Source organism: Arachis duranensis, chromosome 5 (genome assembly GCF_000817695.3).
Source record: "Arachis duranensis cultivar V14167 chromosome 5, aradu.V14167.gnm2.J7QH, whole genome shotgun sequence".
Classification (NCBI taxonomy): Eukaryota; Viridiplantae; Streptophyta; class Magnoliopsida; order Fabales; family Fabaceae; genus Arachis; species Arachis duranensis.
This window is the reverse complement of record NC_029776.3, coordinates 104661449-104685006: the sequence shown is the minus strand read 5'-3', so window position 1 is coordinate 104685006 and position 23558 is coordinate 104661449. Positions and strand designations below refer to the sequence as shown.

Genomic DNA, 23558 nt, shown 5'->3' with positions numbered 1-23558 from the left:
GTATTTTTTTATTTTATATTTTTTAGAATTAAAATTTTCTATTTTTATATAATAAAATATATAATAATCTTCTTTTATATATATATATATATTAGGGGTGGTAAAACGGGTCGAATTCGTCGGGCCGACCCGCCAAACTCGCTAAAAAATGTGGGTTGGGTTAGAATTTAAAATTTGTCAAATTAAAAAAATTCGCTAAATTATGTATATATGTTCTAACTTCTAATTATGTGACTTTATTTATTTAATTTTATAATTTTGTATATATGTTCAAATTATGTGATTTATTTTTTAAAATAAAGATGGTTCTATTGACAAATATTACTTTGAACAATTTTATTGAAGTTAAAAATTAAAAGAAAAGATAATAAAAAAAGAATTATAAGGAATTCTTAATTTTGAGGTCAATAATTTTCTTTTTGCTAGAAGATTTGATTTCATTAAAGAAAAAACAAACAAAACAAAGATATATAATATACCGAGAACAACACGACATGCACGTATTCTTTTTTTTTTTTCGATCAGATGGATTGAGCAACCTTCAAATTCTAAATATTATATCACACAGCACACTCACATACATTATTTGGCCATTATTAAGATTCAAACCCGAGTGCAATATATTTAGTCACTCAACCAACAGCCTCGGGTATAATAGTTGAGGCAGAAATAGTCCATTTTGGTCGGAAAATGTTTTTTGAGCAAGATGAGTGAATGGATTTGTGAAGGTTATCATTGATATAAATATAATGGAGCAAATGGAACCGCAAATAATCTCTTTTTTTTTTACTTTTAACTATTAAATAATATATATAAAGGCATAAAAAAATCTCTCCTATTTTTTACTTTTAACTATTATAATTTCTAAAAGTTATAAACAAATTATAATTTTTATATTCACAAATATTAAAAGTTTTTGTAATTATAAATATCTAATAAATATAAATATAAACCAAGTTTTCATCTAAAACGTAATTATAAATATTATTCCCAAAACAAAATAAACATAATCTAAAATATAATTATAAATATTGTCTCAAAAACAAAATAAATATAATCCAAAACACACGATTTTTATCTTCATTCTCTTGTAAGTTAGGTTGGGGGAAGTTGGGTTTTGGTAAAAAAAATTGTAAAAATACCCCTTGCTAAAAATAATAAGCCCGGCAGGAAAACTCACCCCGCTCCGCCAAAACCCGTGGTTTAAGCGGTGCGAGTTAGACGGTCTCAATTTTTCAGCCCAACCCGCTTTTTTGGCGAGTTACGCGGGCCGACTCGGAGGGTTTAGGCCCGTTTGCCACCCCCATATATATATATACTATTTAGTAATTTTTTTTATATATTAAATAATTATAATCATATAATAACATTAAAATCAGAAAACATATTAAATCTATTACAGCATAATTATTTAAAATATCATTTTTATATAATTTTTTAATATTATAAAAAAATTGTGCATAAAAATTTTGTGGGTTTGGCAAATTTTTTTAATTTGACCGGTTTCAAATTCTAGTCCGATCCACCTTTTTTAGAGAGTTTGGTGGGTCGGCCCGACGGACTCGACCCGTTTTACCACCCCTAACATATATTAAGAAAATTATCACATATTTTACTATATAAAGGTAGAAACTTTTTGTTCTAAAAAATATAAATTAAATAAATACAAAAAATATAAATTTTTTTATTCATTAAGATTAATTATTATATAAAATTTTTATAATATTAGAAAAATTTTATATTGAAATGTTGTTTTTAATTAAAAAATATAAAATATAAAATAATTAACTTTATTACGATTATATTTTCATATATTATATATAATATTTAAAATAAATTATATTTTCAAAATATTTTGATGAAAAATTATTTTATATAATAATATTTTTAACAAAATTAGTTAATTAATAAATTTTGAATATAATAATCTAATTATTTGTCAAGTAATATAAAATAAAATTTTAATTATTTTATATTTTTATGTTTGTTATAGTTTAAAATGTTGTTTTAATATAATTTTTTAATATTATAAATTTTTTTTGCAATAATTAATTTTAATAAATAAAAAATACTCATATATTTTATATTTAATTATTTAAGAATAAAAAATTTTATTGCCGTTTAAAGTATTGTGTATTAAAGTATTACTATTTAAAGCATTTATTTATGTACTAGGATATTCTATATTTATTAGAGTCCATCAATATTCTTGTTTTATATTAGTCTTTAATTTTCATCTAATAAAATCTAATAACCTATATAAATGTGGCTCATTCAATAAGCACATAATGGTTGAACTCGTTTTAGACGTACCCAAATAAACTAACAAAATATTTATAAGATTTCTTCAGCCCATTTTTAATACGCACATAAATATTTTAGTGGATATCTTATTCTCTTGTATGCGTTGGGATCATACATATTATTAATAGATAGTATCTTATTAGTGGGAATAGATTCTCTCATTTTTTTCACAATTAAAAGAATAAAATGTGATTTTTTATTATTAATTTTATAAATAAAATAAAAAATAAATATAAAAAAATAATAAAAAATTAAAGATCATATTTTATCATCTCAATTTTTTTAACTGAGAGGATTCATTCCCCTTCATTGGTGCTGTCACCATCATCTATATTTATTGGCTCTCGAGTCTTTTGATTTGAAGCATTTTTAGAGATAAATGCTTATTTACTTAGATATAGTTGACACTCTTGTTCACACGTATATATACGTACACAGTTGAACATATTATTTAAAAAAAAACGCCACTCACATGCCATTATGCCAACCCCAAAAACTTCCTGGGGTAAAAACAGAAATATTTCTCCGATGACTACCGAATACGTGTCCTAAATTTTAATTAGGTAAGTATTATTGTATTAAACTAATGGGTTCAAGCCTTGTTAATTTATAAAAAAATTGATTTTGCAATTCATTATGCTCATTAATTTTATATTGTTATTCAATTTTTATTTTATTTTTTAAAACTCAATAAAAAAATTTTTTATATAATCAAAATATTATAAAATTTTAAAATATATTCATTATTTTTTGAAATGATATTTTATATTAAAATTAATAAAAATATTTTTTATTGAAATTAAATTATAAATTCTAAAAACATGCTCACCACTCTTTTAAAATTATATTTTTTACTAAATTTTACGGTACAAAAATTATAAATTTCTAAAACATTCTTATCATCCCTCTAAAATTATACTTTGTGGTATATTCCATAAAAAATGTGTCAAAATAAAATGCTATATAAATTAAAAAATATATTAATTATTCTCTTAAAATTATATTTTGTACCAAATAAATTTCTAAAAATACACATCATTCTTTTAAGATTATATTTTGCCCTAACTCTACAAAAAAGAATTTTTTGTCAAAATAAAAAGTTACAGATTTTTAAAACATACTCACCACTCTTCTGACAATATAATCAATACTAAAAATATTTTTTATTAAAATAAAGTTATATATTTCTAAAAATACTATTATTCTATTAAAATTATATTTTGTATCAAAGTCTACAAATTAATTGTAAAAGTAAAAATTTATAAATTTATAAAACATAACCATAACTTTTCTAAAAATATATTTTAGATCAAAATTAATTAATATAAAAAGTATTTTTTATTTTACATCTAATTTTAAAAAAGAAAAAAGATGACCAATGAGCATTGTGAACCGTTTTATTCCACTCCATGTAATGAAAACAATAATAAATATTGTTTACTTAATTCTTTAGTTAGTCTCTTCTTGTTGGAACCAAATAAAGTTTTAAAACTAAATATTTATTTGGAACAAAAGATAGTATTTTTCATTCTTTTAAGTTTTATAACATATTTAAGGGGATACTTCTATTTATCATAAATAAATCGTGTTCATATACACATTATTTTTAATATAATTTATAGTGCAAAATATAATTTCAAAAGAGTGATGAGTATATTTTAGAAATTTACAACTTTTTACTTTGACAAAAAAATTGTTTTCTATAGAATTTAAGCAAAATATAATCTTAAGAGAATAACGGATATTTTTAAAAATTTATTTGGTACAAAATACAATTTTAGAAGAATAATTAGGATATTTTTTTAATTTATAATAGTTTACTTTGACCATTTTTTTTTAGAATTTGTCACAAATTATAATTTTAGGGAGTGACAAGAATGTTTTAGAAATTTATAATTGGTGTGCTTTGACAATTTTTTTTTGTAAAATTTAGTGAAAAATATAATTTTAAAAGAGTGGTGAGCATGTCTTCAAAATTTATAATTTTATTTCAATAAAAAAATATTTTTTATTAATTTTAATACAAAATATCATTTAAAAAAATAATGAATATATTTTAAAATTTTATAATATTTTGATTATACAAAAAATATTTTTTATTGAATTTTAAAAAATAAAATAAAAATTGAATAACAATATAAAATTAATGAGCATAATGAATCACAAAATCAATCTTTTTATAAATTAAGGAAGCTTGAACCGATTAGTTTAATATAATGATACTTGCTTAATTGAAATTTAGGACACACGTTCCGTAGTCATTGAAGAAATATTATTGTCTTTAACCACAAGTTGTTTTTCGCGTCCATATATGAGTGGCGCCCTTAGAAAAAAGCGATCAATTTTTTGTTTGAAACCAAAAAAAATTCAATACACTAAAGTAAAGCAACAAAATAAACAAATACAATAAAAAAAAAAACAAAACATAAAAATTATCAATTTACTGTTATTTTTTACAATACTATCAACAATAAAAAAGATTAATACCATTTTATTTTTTGTAACTCAAAAACCTCTTTCTTTATATGAGCTCAACACCTATTTTTTTATTATTGAAAATTCTGCCATTGCATTCTAACCAAATATTATAAATCACTGCAAAAAATAAAATTCCAATCCCACATCTTCTGCTTATCTTTTTTACTAGGTATATTAGTCCAACTCTCAATAAATTCTTTGATGATTCTCAAGATAGCCCAAACTCTATTAAAATACTTCAACCAAACGTACCACACCTGTTATGTAAACTCACCGAATAAATAAATAATAATAAATTCTATCTCTTTTTTACCCAAAAGACATATATTGTCACCCTGATGAAAAACGCTTAATCTACTCAACCTCTCTTTAGTTTTCACCCTTCTCACTAAATCTCCTGTTTTCTATGTTTTTGTTGGCCTAGTACACAGCCCACATCATAAGATTCAATTTTTGGTGCTCAAATTTCTATTTTTTCCTAACATTTGATGAGTTACGCATCTTTATCATTCTCAATTTCTCACTACAAATTAAGCAAGTTTCCTTTCATAATCTTTCATTCTTTTGGCCAGGTATCACACATCTATTGGTGAGTCAACAATTGGCCACCACTAGTTGGTGCTCAAATTTCTATTTTTTCCTAACATTTGATGAGTTACGCATCTTTATCATTCTCAATTTCTCACTACAAATTAAGCAAGTTTCCTTTCATAATCTTTCATTCTTTTGGCCAGGTATCACACATCTATTGGTGAGTCAACAATTGGCCACCACTAGGCACCACTTCTTGTGCCACCATAGACCTGGCCATATAAATATACACCAATGCATAATGAAATATTTGGTAGTTGGCTTTTACTGTGCATATAACATTTTTTAAGAACAAAATACATACGAATGGGCAAGATGTAAACCTATGCTCATGTCCTTTTAGATCACTTTTCCAAAAGAATTGATAAAAGGCAAACCTTCTAGCCTAAGTTATTCACAATGTTTGATCTTTTACTCTTATTGTCATAATTTGAATTCAATTTACAAGTTTTCTGGTAGTGTAGATGATTTATAAATACTTCTATAAATTTCTTATGAGCTCAAAGGTATACCTTAACAACAATTTGAAGCAATTCATCCCATTAAAATAAACCTTTAAGATACCCAACTAAAAGGCAATTCGGCTTGGCAATCCAAAATTTAATCTCTTTCTTTTTTTAACTACAACACTCAAACCCATTACCATTCACCAGAAGAACTTGTATCGTAGTTTTCTTTTCCTAACCACACTATTGACATTGACGTTATAATAATGTTGGCTATGATTAAAAGACCATAGGGAGAGATGTGATTCTAGCTTATGATAATCGATATGAATTTCTTGGCTTGGAACTTTAGTATTTTCCATTACTAACAAACAAGAAAATCAACGGGAGATAAATGAAAAAATGAAAAAGTGAAGCCAAAGTTACTTCTTCTTTCCTGCTTTTCCTTCTTTTCTCCTTATAATTTCATCAGCATATTTGATACCCTTACCTTTGTATGGTTCTGGGGGTCTCCATCTACGAATTGAAGCAGCAAACTGGCCAATATCAGATTTGTCATATCCGCTGATCGTGATTCTGGTGTTGTCTTCTACCTTCACTTTCAGGCCATCAGGAATTGTCATCTTAACAGGATGAGAGAATCCAAGATTCAGCACTATCTCTTTTCCTTCTACCGTGGCACGATACCCAACACCGACCAGTTGAAGTTTCTTTTCGAAACCTTTAGAAACTCCAACAACCAGGTTGTCTGTTAGCGTCCTGATCACATTCATTCATTTAGTTAAATTCTCCTAAGAAAAGCATATCCTAATTACTAGGTCGTCTAGTCAACACTTAATTACAAAGCATACCCTACCAATGTTTTCTTGTCATAGTTCATAAGAATTTAACATCTACATATGAGTAAAAAATTTTATAAATTTACCACCATAAGGCGCAAGCATAGAAAACAAAACATTTGTTTACTACTAATAGATTAAATCTTGTAGCAAGAGGTGTTCCTAAGTCCCAAATACAAGAGGGATCAGTAAAATGAAGTACCTAAAAAGTCCATGCATTTGATTGGCCCTTCTAGTTTCGACTGCCTTCCTAACCCTTAGAGCGCCCGATTCCTGCGTCTCAACGATCACTTCGCGAGGATAAGTTAATCCAAGTTCTCCCAGGGGACCTTTTACCCGTATATCCTGCCCTTCTAATTTGATTGTAACATTGGATGGCACTTCAATTGGTTGCTTCCCAATTCGTGACTCCTTACATTCTGTAGTCATTTTACGGAAGCCAACATTTCTCGCAGTAAGAGTTGAAACTCTGAGCTTATTTTGCTCACCAAAAACGGTAGTCTTCAAATTGCTGAAATAGGATAGCACATGACCAGTGAGGTTTCTCGAGAAGTGCAATTTCAAACAGGAGTAAAGTGCAATGTCCTACTAGAAGACAACACAAGCTTCACATAATAACAATAATAATAATAATAATAACAATAGCAGGAAAAATCTATTAACCATGTAAAACTTTTTGGAGGATTTCACGTTGAACTCCTCTTCAAGCTTTCACATGTAGCTCTAACAATATAAAAAACATATTCAGATATGTACCAACATTCCTCAAATGCTACCCTTCTCCTCACAAGCATTTCATCGAATACCAAGAATGCATCTTTCTTTCATTGACATCCAAAAACATGAATTATCACAGTATTGTCTACAATTATGGTCATCTTGATAACCAGACTCAGTTAACTCAAAACCCACTAATTTCCCCAAGTATGAACATAATTCGTCGACCCAAGCTTGTACAGGAAGTAAAAGCAAAACTATATCTACATGTTGAAGCAATGAGAGAGAGTTCAGAAAAATTGGGCAGAGTCAAAGTTTGAGACTGTGTGCTCCTATGACAAGAGAAGCTGAATTTCCAGAATGGATGAGTTTTGAATTCATTGTAATTCAACATTTCAAACCATATAATCAGCATCATTGAACAACAGTAGAAATGCAAAATTGCAGCACAGCAAATTATTATTTGCTTGAAGAGGAACTGAATTCGCAAAGAGGAAACAAGAAATAGTAATAGTAAGAGATAAAAGGTAAATTTTTTTTACCTGATTTGAAGAGAAGAGGTAACCGAGGACGCCATTGTTAGGACTCAGAAGCTTGTGCTTCTTCTTCCACCAAGTGAAAAGCCTTATCCAAATAGCTAGCGACTGTTATTTGCTATGACGGATGGGTAATTTAGTAATTACACCTTCCGAACCAGAATTGAAATGGGTTCCATTAAACAGGCCATAAAAAGAAGCCCAACTTCAATGCATTTTTTGGTCCTAGGCCCAAAATAATCCGAGCTTTTTAATTTTTTAAAACTTATTGCTATTGGTTTCTAATTAGCTTAGTGTTGTTATTATTATTTTTTTCTTCTCTGTTTACAACCATTGAATTTGAGACTTGAGTCTAGGAAAAGTTTGGCAATGAATCATGTGTGTAAGCTTTATCTATTTTAGTTAAGAGAGCATGGAAAATATTTTCCTAGCGAGATATTTTAGGATAAAAATTAAAAAATATGGAATATCAAAGTAAACTAACTTAGTGTCAGAGATCCGTAAAAAGAGAAAGGAAACATGGCATCACCAAACCAAAGGATGTGGATACATCAAGCAGTCTTAAAAAAATAATAATTAAATAGACGAAACATGATAAAATAGAAATAAAAAATTAGTGGAGTTTTTTATTTAAATAAATATTAAAAAATATTTTTAAAAAACATATAAATTTAAAATTGTGTCAAAATATGTTGGATTTATTTTATATGAATTGTAAAATGAATTTTAATATTCAAAAAATAAAAATTAAAATATATTTTACAGACCGTACATACGAAATAGATTCAGTAAATTTTAGTATTGCTTTAAATTTATGTGTATTTTAAAAAATTAATTCAACCTGTTCTGCTTTTTCTACCAAGTCACTTTCCTTTGTTGTTGTAGTTATTATATATTTGCCAACTTTCTGAGATTATTCTATTTTATTAGAGATTATTTCCTCAGTTAAATCAACTAATTATAGAGATTATTTCAGTTAGAACGCTCTAGTGATTCATTGATAATTCAGTTAAATACCAATGTTCTATTAGACTTGCATTGTCCACATCATTCTTGTATATATGAACTTATATAAATATACTAAATTAATATATTAGTACATGCATGTTCATATTCTTTAATCTAATTAACAAAGTCTATAATGTGTTAACTAACTAGAGAGATCCTATTAATATAGATGCACTTAGATAGATGCCATAGCCTTATAGGTTTCTCATGATAAAATCTATGATATAAAGGGTTATATAAAATTGGGTAAGTTATGATAACTTTTCCTAATGGTAGATGATTAGATTTTCAATGCTATATGAGGTCCATGTTTCAAGAGTATAAAGTGCGTATTATATATATGGAAGATTTTCAAGTGTATCGTCATATCGGTGTATCAGTGATTTTTAATCGTTAATTTTAATTATATATATTATATATATTTATTATAATTAAGATCAACGATTAAAAATTACTGAAACACCGATACGACGGTAGACTTGAAAATTTAATTTTCCTATATATATATGGCTCTGGAAACAGCAACCTTTATGCTATAAAGCATGTCAAGTCCTTCTATCTTCACATTTTTTTTTCTGATTTTCTTTCTTTGACTTCTCTCCATCTGCTGATAAATTGGTGTCAAAGTGATGATGATGATGATGTGTGTACTTTGCTCTTTTTCATCACATGCATGCCAGAATATATTGTTGCTGCTGCACACTGATGAATGAGGATATTATGAAGAATATATATATATATATATAGGTAGTTTGTGAGTTGTTCACCATTTTCTATACACAATCCTTCTTCATTATTGTGTCACATATTTTTGTTAAAAGTTTTAATTTATTTAGTTTGCAAGAATTGCCTTTTCTTTCTGGAAAGATGCTTTGTTGAGAGAGATATTATCTGCTTTAATTCTTTTGTTTCTAAAGAACATATCATAGTTGGTCAAAGCTTTATTAAAAAAGAATATATATCTAGATTAGTTATTTAGTCTTAGCTAGGTCCATATTAAATTTATGTAGTTAAAAGATCAGGCTTCTTTTGGATTAACTTTTTGATAAGGACTGCAGCAACAAGCATAAACCAAACTTTAAGGGGCAATAATGAAAAGGATTTTGAATTTTTGGTGCATTTGCCAATATAAAATTATGCTGATGACTATCCTTAAAATTGTGCAGTGATGTTGATAGCAGCAGAAATTATGCAATGTATGTCATAGGCACAAACATCCGCTCTTAAACATAATCATAATACCTTTTTCTAATTCAAGAAAGATCATGTTTTTCTTTTTGTTTTTCAAATATAAGTATACCCTTTGACACATTAAAAGAACTAAAATTTTAACAAGAATTTTATTGTCAAAATAACCTGACAATAATATAATCATTTATATTAACTATCTCCTCTTTTCGTTTCAAAATAATTATCATTTTAACTTTTTTGACATGTTAAAACACTAATGTATCTAAATCTATTTAACATTTAGTAGCATTGACTTTTAAATGCATAAAAAAGTTAAAGCTACAATTATTTATATAAAATTTAATTTTAATGTACTATTAGTGTTAAATAATTTTACATGTGCATTTAATTACGCAATGACACATCAGTAAAAATAACTACTTTTTACATTGACCGTGTGAATGATCATCTAAAAGAACGACGTTTTACACTGTCAGTGCATCAAAATTAAATTTTTATTTTAAAATAGATGAAATATATGGTTTAACCACCACTGTATTTTGGACAAAAATTCTAGTTAAAATTTTCTAATTTTGTATGATTGGTCTGCATAAGAAACTCTACATAGAATGCTTGGAAGTACATGATTGCAGATTTTAAATTGAAGATGATATCTATAAATTAAGTGGAGACACCCACCCCATGCAGCATCCTTAGAGAATGTCCTACACAACAACATATGCAGGTAGTTATCATTTTGTGTTGTGTCACAAACAAAAGAGAGAAAGCTGAAAAGCAAAATACATGGTGGTCCATTTTCAATGAAGAGAGAAGCAGACACAAAGTGAGGGGCTGTGCCTCAAAATTGGGATCCACTTCCCACGCCTCAAATATTATTATTAACTATTTTATTATTGTTACTTCTGCATGCTATCTTTTTTTTTTTAATTCCAAGACCTTAATAACACTTTTCTTTTTAATTATTTTTTTTCAGCCTATAACTGTTTAAAAGAGACCCTTCATACATCAACTTTGATGCTATATTCCATTCACTTCATCATTCTCTCTCACAAACTGGGTTTGAATTTAGTGCTACTTCAAAGTCCAAACTTCAAAAAACAAAGGGACTTGAATTGCTTGTTCATATTTTTTGTCTAAGACTTAAAAAAACTAACAATGTCTGTAAGTAACTATTCTCTATTGTTTCTCTTTTGTGACACATATAAACACAGAATGGTTAGCATTTGTGACTGAGATTGTTGCATGGATCTGCAGAATATGGTAGAGGTGAGAGTTCCAAATCTTGATTGTGAGGGATGTGCTTCAAAATTGAAGAGAGCTCTCTACAAGCTCAAAGGTACATTATATTTTTTTCCCAACCTACCTTTTTTGTTTATATCTTTTATTTTTATATATATGTAGACATATATACATATGTGCCAGAGGAACAGTTTTTATGTTAAGTTATTCTAAAAAAAATCCCATGTGGAATGTTTGTGTTACAAGTTGGCAAGTGAACAAGTACAAGCAAGTATTAGAAAGCCAAGATTTTAGGCTTCTGCATATGCATTGAACTATTATCATCTGACACATACAATTTCCCCATTCTTTTTTGTCCATGCCATAAAGATTTAATAAACTTTTTAACAAATTCATTTTATGTTGGTTGTAATATGCTGAAAAATTTAAATATGGTAATGTTATTAGTGTATATACTAAAAAATGAGTCTGATGGTGTAAAACACCTGAATATAAAACACCTGAATATTGAAGAAAGTGATCTACCAACAAACATATTTCTATATAAATATTTTTTGATCTAAAGATTTATCTGTTTATAACTGCATATTTCACCAGTGAAATTCATCTAAATTTTGTTTTTGATATTGGAATAGTAACGGTGTTTTTTCAAAATGTGGGTTGATAGGGTGTTATTCTCAAATGTGAAACCGTTTAATTAAATAAACAAAAATCAGACCGTCCGATTTGTAAGAATTACAGAAATTGGATCGTCCAATTTGTGAGGATACAGAGATCGGATCGAGGGATTTGTGAAATCGGACCAAAAGATTTGTGAGAGAATAGAAATCGGAGGGATTTCTGTTAAAAAAAATAAAAAAAATTTGAAATATAGAAATCGGACCATCTGATTTGTGTATTTTCCACACTTTTAAAAAACACCAAAAAATTTCATCACTCTGTGAAACATCATTTTTGCCTCCATATAGAAAATAAAAAGTGATGTAATGGTTTATTACATTTGTTTTTAGAATGCTGAATTTTGAAATGTGGTACATTTGCACATAATAGGAGTAGATGAGGTAGAAGTGGAAATGGAGGCACAAAAGATAACAGTTAAAGGGTATGGATTAGAAGAGAAGAAGGTTTTGAAGGCAATAAAACGTGCAGGGAAGGTAGCAGAACCATGGCCATTCCTAGCAGGGCATTCTCATTTTGCATCATTCTATAAGTACCCTACTTACATTGTTAACCATTACTACAATGATGCATACAAGAGTGAAGCTACAAATGGAGTTCACACTTTCTTCCATACACCTTCTCTTTATTCTGTTGCTGTGGCCTCTGATGAGGCCTTTGCTTCACTCTTCAGTGATGATAACCCTCATGCATGCTCCATTATGTAAGACATGTTCATATATCATATCATATGAGTCATGTTTTTCCACAATCATCAAGGTTTTTTTTTTTGTCTGTTTTTAATTATTATTTGTTCATTTTTTTTAATTATTATTTGCTTCATGTTTTTCCACAATTCGAATTTATAATTTTTTTTAAAGTATCTTTTTAATATTTTTTTTACAAACGCAATGATGTGTCATAATATATCAAACACATCTTAGATGATTAACATAATTAATTGAGTTTTTATATTTTAAATGACGACTACTCGTATTAGAACAATAATAAGTAGTTGTGTTAGAGTAATAATAAGTAGTTGAGAGTTAATAGTTGGTAGCTAAATATTTATGAAATTAATTTGAAATATCCTTATAAATAACATGACTCTTTATCATGTAAACAACAACTTTAATACATATCCTTTATTTTCTTATCTCTATTTTTCTTGTTAACTCGAAGAAAAATATCTTTATATAAAAATGATAATTAAGATGTGCAAAGTACTACATTAGATATGTCAAATTATAGGTTTATATTAAAGGATAATTGCTTACAAAAATGGTATATAAGGGTTAATAAACAATTGATACCTCATTTAGTAAATTCAAATTTTCCCACCTAGTTATGTACTTATGTTCAATATTGATTACTGATACATCATATATTTCAATATTTCATAGATTACATTATTTTTCTTGAATCCCTGTCATACTGCCACTGACACAAAGCAAAATTGACACAAAGTGACACATCATTATGTCAATTGAAATTCCATTATTGACCATGGCATTGGCAAATTGATAATAAAAAATCTTGGTATCTGACTCAGTTACTGGGGGCATGTACATTTTTTAACTGTTTTTTTTTTTCACATTTGGAAACATAGGAAATGTTAAAGTTACAAGATGATTTATGAGAATTTAGAAATGTCCAACATAACTTTTGTTTCCTATTTCTTGCTGAGACAAATTCCACCTACTTTGTTTTAGTGATGACTGCTATTCAAAGTTGAACATCACATGTGGGGAAAGCCACATGAATTTGAAGCAAAATAAGAAAGAACATCACATATGGGCCCTGCTTTCTTCTATGCAACTGTAGATTTGATCTTATTCTTATATCACCCTTGTTGACCACCATTATAGTCAGATATCCATCATGCTCATACAGAAAATATCATTTCATTTTTCTCAATAAATTTGTTAAACCACTAAACTCTTTGACAAACTAATTTTTATATACTTAAAAATCAATATAATATATTTTTGAAATACATAAATAAAAATTCTTCAATTACATAAAGGGGCGGAACTACCTATAAAGAAAGGGGGCAATCGTCGCCCCTAATTTTAATTTTTTACATGTAAATTATATGTAAATTTCAGTTTAGCCTCTCTTAAATTTTATTTTAATCTTATTTTATTGTGTAAATATTTTCGATTCCTCTAATATTTTATCTAGCTCCGCCTCTGATTACATAATTATTGATGTTCGATTTCAGTAGAATTTAAAGTAAATAATTCTTATTATATGTTATTATGATTTAATGGTTTGGTCAATAAAATATACTATTATATTTTATATACATATAATTTGTATCTATATTTACTAGAATTTGGATATATAAATTAATATAATTTATACTTATATTTTTTTGAGTTTACACACATAAATTAATAAAATTTATTTGTTAAAAATAATTTAGTATTTATACTAATTAAATAATAACAAAAAAATACTGAAAATGATTGGTCTCCAAGAATTTCTCAAAACATTTTTCTTGGATTTCATTATGAAATTTATTATTACCACCAATTGGATTGGTAGTTACTGTTGTACTATAGATGTAGGGTAGTAGAAGTGTCTTTTACATAAATAATTCCATTTCGACTTTTTGAGTAAAGAGAATATTGATTTAGAAAAGGAGCAGCAGAAAAATTAAATAATGGTACCTTCCAATTGTTGCCCTAAATAACTTGACCCACCAATACACTGTAATTTCAACTTCGAACCATTGAATTTGAATGAACCATTAATTTATTCAACCACTTTTCTCTACACAAACAATATATATGAACCACTTTTCTTATTTTTATTATATTACTATCATTTAATTAAATATATATTTTCGTTTCTTCATGTAAAAGTTGTAATTGAACAAGTAAATAAAAGTTCAACAGACATATAACTCATAAGTTGTATAATTCCACAACAAATTTATATATGAATATTCATTGATTATATATAGATATGCTCGATCTAGTGAACTTACAAAAAGATATTATCTCAAATTCCTTTTTCATATTAGAAAGATAAGAGAAAGTCATAAAAAAATGTGTGTATATTTAAGTTGTATAGAATGATATAATATAAAAAAGTTTGTACTAAGAGAATGAAAATAATAAAGATGTAATATCTTATAATAAATATTTAGATATTGTTTTACTCGATTTTTTGGTACTGTTTGACAGAATATCGAATTGACTTTGTATCAAGATCTTAATTTGAGGAGCAAATAACCAGATATGACTCTTTTGAAAAAGAGTGAACTTGATTCAGAAATTATTTGTCGAAGTGACTTACGTTAAAATTATTAGTGACAAATTTATAATAAATAAGGTAAAATAAATAAATAAATGAGTAGAAAAAAGCTTTAAATCAATAAATATAAAATTGAATTGGAAAGGAAATAGAATAGCAACAAAATGTAAAAAATGAAAGAAAAATGAATCAAATATAAACGACAAATTAAAATAAAGTAGTTAACTTTTAACACTTACATGCACTTGTATTTCATATTTTTCTATTACGTCATTGAAATTTTGAAATTGAGAAGTGTTTATAAATTTGAGTGATGATTTAGTATTGTTGATTGAAGCTTTTTTTTTCTTTTAAATTTTTTTATTTATAGATTTTAAAGATAAACCTGCTCTTAAAAGATCTTGATTACTATCTTGGTTCCTCTTTTTTTTTTTTTTCAGGCCATGATTTTATCTTAATCCTGAAGAATTTTCATATAGTACTCCTACGTTTTCTTTATTCTTCAAGTCTCACATTCTTTGTATCGTATCTGTTTTTGACCATGTAATGTTGATACAACTTTTTGACTTATTTTGAGCTATTAGCCTTTCGATTTTGACCTCAAATGTCCTTTGTTTCTTTAGTCGAAAGAAGTTTTTTCTATTAACCAAGAAACACTTATCATTATTTTGAATTTTCTGTGTCGAATATTTATAGATCAAAATTGATATCAATAGATATACTAAATGATTCTAATAAAAACTAGTTCATCTTCTAACCTTTCAAAGTTTAATTTTGCGGTGCCATTATTAAGAAATAGTTTTGTGCAACATTGAGAAAATATTCTGATGAAAGCATATAGCATATATTAGAACAGACAACAATCTAAAACCAACATTATAAATGTAAGCCGTGCCCATGTCTGCTGTTAAGTCACAATGCTTTTCTTCAAATTATTTTATATTGAATGATTCTTTGTCTTGATAGAGAAATTTGGGTTGGTGCCTCATTGGCACTGTAAAGAAAGCATAAATTTTGAAATGACTTATCATGGGTTTTTAATATTATTAATTAACTAATAATTAATATTTATCTACCACCAAGTTGAGTATTGCATTTTGTTTTTATTTTGAAACACCATAGACTTCTGAGCTTGATCTTGTTACATAATTATTGAAAATTCAATAGATATTTTCAAACTTTCCTGCTACAAAAGAAGAATAAGAAACATTCCCTAGAAATTACCTTTTCCAATATACTAGCTTTTTTTTTTCTTTATTGAAAAAATTCATTTATTTATATAAGGCAAAAAAAATAATCATGATGGCCAAATTTTCTTAAACTTTTGAATTTCTTTTGATGAAACAAACAAATGTCTAACCAAAATCCATATAGCAATTTTGCTATTTTATATTTATTTTGATCCTTTTCAATTCTCTTACGTATGAATATTATCATCATTATTATAATAAGTACAAGTGTACAACCCTGGCGTGACCAATTTTTTTTCCCACAAGGGATGATAACAATAACGGATGAAATGAAAATTATTTAATTGGAAGTGAACTGATTCATATAGATGACTATCCCTAGTAAAGTTAAAACTCTAAGTTCTTATAAATTGCATTATTAATATAAAAATATTATATATGCACAAAAAATAAACTATTAAATTAATCATTATTAACTTATTTTTAATGTATGTTTTATATTTTTATATATAATTTAATGATTAATTTTAATATATATGTAATATAATTGAATATTTTTCTTTTTAATCTTTTTTAAAGAATNTATGACTCTCTCACAGTCACACCCCATAACCATTCACCTAACATATAGTATTAGTAACATAAATATATATATATATAAGTATAAATAATTAACTTACCCTCTTAGTCTTAGTACATATTTAAGGCCTCAACACTCTACTCCCAAGTTTGTTTCACACCATTATTCTAGCCTAGCTAGATCCTCTTCAAATGGCTCAGGTACATTCACTTCTCTCTCTTTCTTCCTCTTGGATCCAATACCATATCTATGATTAATTAATTTAAAATTATATGTCTTTACTAATTTTCTTAACACCCTTTTGTGTATTCTTTCTATGGATCCATATAGCAGAAGGTTGTGTTAAAGGTTTTGACTATGACTGATGATAAAACAAAGCAGAAAGCTATTGAAGCAGCTGCAGATATATTTGGTGAGTATAGTTTATTTTTATTTATTTATTTATACCTTGAATTCATATATAATTTCATATTAATATGTGACTAATAATATAATATAAGGTTGTGATCTGATTAATTTTGATGAACACATATATATATAGGAGTTGATTCAATAGCAGCAGATATAAAGGAGCAGAAGCTAACAGTGATTGGACAAATGGACACAGTGGCAATTGTGAAGAAGCTCAAGAAAGTTGGCAAGGTTGATATCATATCTGTTGGACCTGCCAAAGAAGAGAAGAAGGAAGAGAAGAAAGAAGAAAAGAAAGAGGAGAAGAAAGAAGAGAAAAAGGAAGAGAAGAAGGAGGAAAAGAAGGAAGAAAAGAAATGAAAAAAAAAAATCCCCAATACTTATCTCATTGGTCTTATCACAATTCTTCACCCTTTTATTTTTATTTTTTATTTTTAATTGGTTTGCATATTTTTCTTATATTCAGAAGCCATTATAAGATGCATAGTTGTCTATAGTTTTTTTTCCCCCTTCTTCTTCTCAAATCTGCTGTTTCCTGCATAAATCAATTGCCAAGATGCAAATGAGTTTTTTAATAGAGTATTCCCAAAATTTGACTAACAGAGAATAAATATTAGACAATGTTTTTCAATTTTCATAGGATAAAATAGTTTCTTTTCCTATTCTCTCCATTTATTTTTTCTATTTTCCTTTTAGCATTTTTCCAATATAAGAGAAGCTTTGGTAATTGACAAGCTGCAAATTTCAGATAGCTCTAGTTTTCTACTTATTAATTGTTGCAAGATATTTTATTTTAGTTTATTATGCAAATGGCTATTAGGGTATTGTTATTGTGACTATGACAACATCTATATCTCTTTTATTCATAATTTCATATCATACGGTTATGAATTGTGGTAAAGTTTGGTTATGTAATAAGGCCAAGAAGTTATTTGGCCATCACGAAGTTCCTTTCCTATTCGCTTGTGGGTCATTTTCTCTTAACTCAATGGCACCAAAGTCCAAAGATGCTAGCAAAATCCAGCCTTTCTAATAAAACAATTGATAAAGACAAAAGTGATTTTCAAATTTTTCTTAATTTCTTTATGAGACGGCTCGTGCACAATATTGCTTGCTGAGCAAAGCATTTTGATTTAATCATTTTTTAAAAGTAATTAGTTAGGTATGGCTTATAAGCATGGTCATTTTAGTATTGGGGCTCAATATTTTGTTCTAAGAATGCCTAATCAATTTGGATTTATGGCATGGTTCCAACAGTTCCAATAAACATGACTGATATTAGTATTGTGCATCTTTAAGCATATAAGTGCCACCGTTATGAATTATAGTTATTGACCTTATATTTAACATATGTATTAATGATGGATCTATATCTTATCAACATTATTTGTGGCGACTAGTGTCCACATTCCACAGAAGAATTTTGGGGACTGGCAATTATCATGACATAGCCAATGACAGATGATGTTACATTGTTACTAAATATAGGCCAAGATTGATCTATTTCATCGGATGAAAGAAATTGTCTCATTTTCCTTTTATAACAATCAATATTCAATAGGATGCATGGAAGGCCAAAGATGTAAAGGCAAAGAAAGTAAATCAATATATAAGGTTCTCTCTCTTCAATCTCATTATTATATGTAAAGTAGGGCAAAGGAGTGAAAGGACTTGCAAATTTAAGGGTTTTTTATATTTATTTTTTATTTTCTGAGTAGTTACTGAAAGATACGTGCAAGAGTGCAACACTATATCACCAATCAGTCAAACCTATTCATGATGCTTGCATCAACAAATTAATCTAGACATCAATGAAGCCTTGAAAAAAAGAAACAAGAAAATAATTGGAAATTGGAAATTTCAAATTTCCAAGATTAGATTTTTCACTTAGCGGTATTCAACTAGACAACTACTAAGGGTTCATGCCTTGATTGCATGGATAATGGATTGACATGTCACCCTGCTAACCAATATAATTGACCAATTTAATCAACAAGAACATAATACTCATTCCCTTCCAAAATATATCTTGTAAATTTGGTACGGTTACAATTATATGTATGTGAATACAATTTAAGTTACAATGTATTTGGTAAACATAAAAAATAGACAATTTCTTTGGCCTATATAAAATCTTGGAGACATAAAAAATAGTAAGATAAACTGGAAAGACATCGGCATATATAAATGAAATGAATAATATTTTTTCTACCTTGTAAATTTTGAATTGAATGAGAAAGTAATGGAAGTTGGTATACAACAAAAATCAACTTCAATGAATTGTAGATTTAGATATGCAGATTATAGAAGGGAGTTCTTTTCACTTTTTTTAGAGGCAAAACATTATATTATATCTACAGGAGCGGACTTCAATATGTCCAACACCAAAGGCATCTACAATAGCTTGTTGTGAGCCTATTTGCATATGCACAGCAGTAACACATGCCTAAGAAGATGAATAATATGCATTGCACCAGCAAATACCGTTCATAAGAGCCAAGGATGGCAGGTTAAGAATCAGCATGTACCGCTTACGGTGAGATAACAAGGTGCAAGATACCTAGCCGACAAATGAGCCAACGAAACAATAAAGCAAGTGAACGTGCTGCTCAAACTTTATGTTGGAAGTGGTTGTCCTTGAAGCCCCAGCAACAAAGACGTGTGATTGGATACCAGTAAAGTGAAAAAATGCTCATGAAGCTCTTCAGAAACAGCTTGCAATTCTAATCTGATACAAGCTTGCTTCATTTGAGAAATTTGATCAGTGACTGAGATGACCAACAACTCGTTGCTCTCATTGTTTCCAATTATAAGGTCAAGCTGCAGGAAAATAATGTGGAAGTGAGTATATGCAGCATGTTTTGTCATTTATTTTCTTATTATCATTATCATTTTAATACCATACAATCATCTGTACCTCCAAAATACCTGCATTATTGCTTGCCGCCAGTTTCTCCACCAGCTATAGGATTGAATCAACTAACTGAAAAGTAGTATCATGAAGGATAAACACAAATAACAAGCTTGGCATTGATCACATATTAAAATAAAATGATAAGATTCAGGGTTACATGTCGTATAATAGTCACTAAAGAAAATATATATTAGAAGGGAGAAATCACATACTTTGGTTCTCCGGCTTAATAACTAGCTGCATAACCATCAGAGTTACTTGAAAACCCAGTGATTAAAATCCCCTATGAGACAATCTATATCTGCTATTTCTTGCGCCTTTTCACCTTGATGCTTGAAATAAGGTGGGTATACTTCCCCTTCTCCATCATCTGCCTTATCACTTGATGTGCTAAAGCAAGCTTTCCAGCATTCCGTAAATTACTCACTAATGTAGTATAGACAACAAAATTTGGACTACAACCTTTGGCCTCCATTTCCTGTAGCATTGAGCATGCTTCATCAAACTTTCTGGCCATACATAATCCACGAATCATGGAATTGTATGTAAATACATTTGGGATTTGTCCTCTAGAAATCATCTCATTGAACATTTCCTGAGCTCTTTCAAGATCACCAGCCACCACATATCCTGTGATCATTACAGTGTATGCCACCACATCTGGCAGACACCCATTTTTTATCATTTCGTCAAAATAATATTTGCAAGCCTCTAGATTTCCAGCTCTGCTTAGTCCATCAATTAATGTGGTGAAATGAAGAACAGTTGGCTCTATACCAGTTTCTTTCATGCTATTTAGAAGATTAAGAGCTGCAAGAGGTTTATCTCCTTTACCAAGAACATGAAGAAGAATGTTGTAAGTATGAAAATCAGGAGAAAGACCATTTCTACCCATCTCGTAAAGCAACCAGTTAAAGTGATTAAATTTTCCAAGTCTATACTTTGCTACCATAACAATGTTGTAAGTCAAAACATCAGAGGAAAAACCATCAAGCAACATCTGCCTGTAAACCCACTCAATCAAACGGTACTGGTTTAAAACAAGAAGACAATGGAGAATTGCATTGTAAGAGTGCCTAAAGGGCCGGTAGTTAAATGATTTTGACTTAATGAACTTCATCACCAACTTCCTAGCAAACCCTGCCTCACCACAAGTGCAAATCAAAATGTGGAAAGTGCGAGCAGTAGCTGGAAATCCTTTCTCAATCATCTCATCAACAAGCCTCCACATCGCTTGAAACTCATCACACGCGGCAAATATCTGCAGAACTAAGTGATAGGAATTTGCAGTGTGCCAGTAACCCTCCTGCTGCCCACACCACAGAAAAAATTTGTACGCCAGTTTAGCGCATCTCCCCTTGTTTTCGCAGTTTATGCCTTTCAACATCCCATACAGAACCTCCCTCACGAGAAAAGCTGATGGCCTAACACGCAATCCATCCAAAGCCAGTCTAAAATCTAACTCGGGACTATCCTGTCCAAGAACCTCAAGAATTTTCTCAGCATCCATCCTCACATTTTCTATGGACCCATTCCTATGCAAAAATTGCTTCCTCTCGAAGCTAGCGTTATCCCCATTCAAATCAAAATCAACAATGTCACAAGAGGTAGCACACATTTTCTTCAAAGGCTCCTCAACGAATTCAAAACCACTCCGAACCTCATCATCATCGCAATGAAAAGGTTGATTGCATAATTTCCTACAAATGTTCACACAATGTGGAAACTTGTGAACCATCCTATGACCTAAAAGGACTAAAGAATTCATTGCTCGAACCCATTATCATGTATGAAGCTCTGAAACACTTAAAAACACAATCGATTTTCTTCTTTGCAATGATAGGTTCGATATGCCCATTGAGCTAGAGATTTGACACGAATCCATTGAATTGAAAACCTGAGAGCTCAGAATAGATTGGGACTAGGATCTCAACGATAAAATCAAGTGATAAAAAAGCGTACCGTTTTGGAGCGATAATTTAGAGTGTAGGACGAGAAATTGAAATTCGTGACGGGAAATGGTGCCATTGCGGGATACGGTGCATGGTCGCTGGTGACGACGGTGGTTGGGAAGAAAAAATGGGGTCAAATTTGACTCTGTAAAACCCTAAAGGGGAAGGAAGAAGATGCACACGGCTCCATCTAGCTCGAAACGTCAACCGCCGTCGATCAGCGCCATTCGTGTGGGGGGAACCTAGTTGAAGAGGATCTCCCGCCTATCTTTCCTCGTCGGGGTTCGAGTTCAGGCGGCGATAACTCAGTCCGAGCAACGTGTCTTCCGCGAAGGAAAGTGAAGTGGTGACGACGGTGAAGGCTAGAAGGAGTGGAGGCAGGCTTGCAGAGATGAGTACGCTGGCGTTGAAACCAGAGAGGGGAGAGCAGTGGTTCGTGCGGCGGGACACGATCCTGGAGTTTCAGAGAGGAGAATGGAGATGGCACATCTCTTCAGCTGGGTTGGAAAGCGGGTCGGGTCGGGTGGGGAGTATGGGTGGTTTTGTCTATTGGGCAAGAAGCCTATGACCAAAAATCTCTGGGTCTATATTTCACAAATCCCATTTTGTAAGACAGTTTATTTAGGCCTATATATATATATGTCCAAAATTTCGCGGAAGTTATCAATTAACTTTCGGCCAGGCAACCGTTATTTTTTGCTTATACACACGGAAATCGTACTAGAGATATAAGATTTTCTTATTTAAGAATAAGGGGTTCTAGTTGTAAAACAATTCAGCACCTAATTCTGAGGAGGAGAGAAGAAAAGAAACAAACAACATGTTACATGTGTGCTATTGAGCATAATCATCCAATTACTAATGCAATTAAGGGCTTGAGAGTTGAGAGTTGAGAGTTGAGACTCAACAATGGGCCGGATATTAAAAATGGTGACAAATAACAAATTCTTAAATTGATCTTTTTTTTTTTCCTTTGCATTATATATGATTCTAAAACAGAAATAAAAGGAAGAGTTATATTATGCTATCATTTGTGAAAAATTAACTGCCTCAAACTCGACGAGAAACAAAAAGTACATCTGAGCAAATATAGTGCCCTGAACTGAAAACAGAACATATAATCCATACAAAAAGTCTGTATTCTTAATTTCTTTTATCATCATCTTTAATTTGTTTAATTTATACACTATTAGTCTATTATTATATATGTTGTTTTTTCTTTCTCTCGCTCTCCTCCTCTT

General features: G+C 29.2%; 4 protein-coding genes across 7 annotated transcripts; 2 read left to right on the top strand and 2 right to left on the bottom strand.

The window, feature by feature from the left end:
* Positions 1–6150: 6150 nt before the first annotated feature.
* On the bottom strand, positions 6151–8016 carry LOC107491155 (50S ribosomal protein L6, chloroplastic). Its single transcript, XM_016111936.3, has 3 exons — positions 7918–8016; positions 6861–7169; positions 6151–6578 (listed from the first exon to the last, which is right to left on the bottom strand). The coding sequence occupies exons 1-3, from the start codon at positions 7950–7952 to the stop codon at positions 6242–6244; spliced, it is 681 nt and encodes a 226-aa protein (XP_015967422.1). The 5' UTR covers positions 7953–8016; the 3' UTR covers positions 6151–6241.
* Positions 8017–11095: 3079 nt separating this feature from the next.
* Positions 11096–12845, top strand: LOC107491000 (heavy metal-associated isoprenylated plant protein 31). The gene is made up of 3 exons (XM_016111788.3): positions 11096–11271; positions 11365–11446; positions 12400–12845. Exons 1-3 carry the CDS (start codon positions 11266–11268, stop codon positions 12732–12734), a joined length of 423 nt encoding a protein of 140 aa, XP_015967274.1. The 5' UTR covers positions 11096–11265; the 3' UTR covers positions 12735–12845.
* A 4217-nt stretch (positions 12846–17062) lies between these two features.
* LOC107491156 (heavy metal-associated isoprenylated plant protein 39) lies at positions 17063–18407 on the top strand. 2 transcript variants are annotated; one of them, XM_016111937.3, is made up of 3 exons: positions 17063–17240; positions 17371–17452; positions 17582–18407. In XM_016111937.3, the coding sequence occupies exons 1-3, from the start codon at positions 17232–17234 to the stop codon at positions 17809–17811; spliced, it is 321 nt and encodes a 106-aa protein (XP_015967423.1). In that variant the 5' UTR covers positions 17063–17231; the 3' UTR covers positions 17812–18407. The 2 variants fall into 2 exon arrangements, with proteins under 2 accessions (XP_015967423.1, XP_015967424.1); XM_016111938.3 differs by having other exon boundaries at positions 17065–17240; positions 17374–17452.
* Positions 18408–19184: 777 nt separating this feature from the next.
* LOC107491157 (pentatricopeptide repeat-containing protein At1g55630-like) lies at positions 19185–22848 on the bottom strand. Of its 3 annotated transcripts, XM_016111941.3 has the most exons (4): positions 22328–22847; positions 20578–22065; positions 20380–20434; positions 19186–20271 (listed from the first exon to the last, which is right to left on the bottom strand). In XM_016111941.3, the coding sequence occupies exon 2, from the start codon at positions 21981–21983 to the stop codon at positions 20670–20672; it is 1314 nt and encodes a 437-aa protein (XP_015967427.1). In that variant the 5' UTR covers positions 21984–22065; positions 22328–22847; the 3' UTR covers positions 19186–20271; positions 20380–20434; positions 20578–20669. The 3 variants fall into 3 exon arrangements, with proteins under 3 accessions (XP_015967426.1, XP_015967427.1, XP_015967425.1); XM_016111940.3 differs by having other exon boundaries at positions 19185–20271; positions 20369–20434; positions 20578–22848; XM_016111939.3 differs by having other exon boundaries at positions 20578–22848.
* Positions 22849–23558: the final 710 nt, after the last annotated feature.

Excerpts from the sequence above, each read along its gene's own strand:
- LOC107491156 (XM_016111937.3), top strand. Across the intron at positions 17,453-17,581 it reads AGCAGCTGCAGATATATTTG|GAGTTGATTCAATAGCAGCA; the intron begins GTGAGTATAGTT and ends ATATATATATAG.
- LOC107491155 (XM_016111936.3), bottom strand. The coding sequence starts at position 7,952 with ATGGCGTCCTCGGTTACCTCTTCTCTTCAAATCAG. Across the intron at positions 7,170-7,917 it reads ACCTCTTCTCTTCAAATCAG|CAATTTGAAGACTACCGTTT; the intron begins GTAAAAAAAATT and ends ATCCTATTTCAG. Across the intron at positions 6,579-6,860 it reads CAAATGCATGGACTTTTTAG|GACGCTAACAGACAACCTGG; the intron begins GTACTTCATTTT and ends GAATGTGATCAG.
- LOC107491157 (XM_016111940.3), bottom strand. The coding sequence starts at position 22,133 with ATGAATTCTTTAGTCCTTTTAGGTCATAGGATGGTTCACAAGTTTCCA.
- LOC107491000 (XM_016111788.3), top strand. Across the intron at positions 11,447-12,399 it reads AGCTCTCTACAAGCTCAAAG|GAGTAGATGAGGTAGAAGTG; the intron begins GTACATTATATT and ends TGCACATAATAG.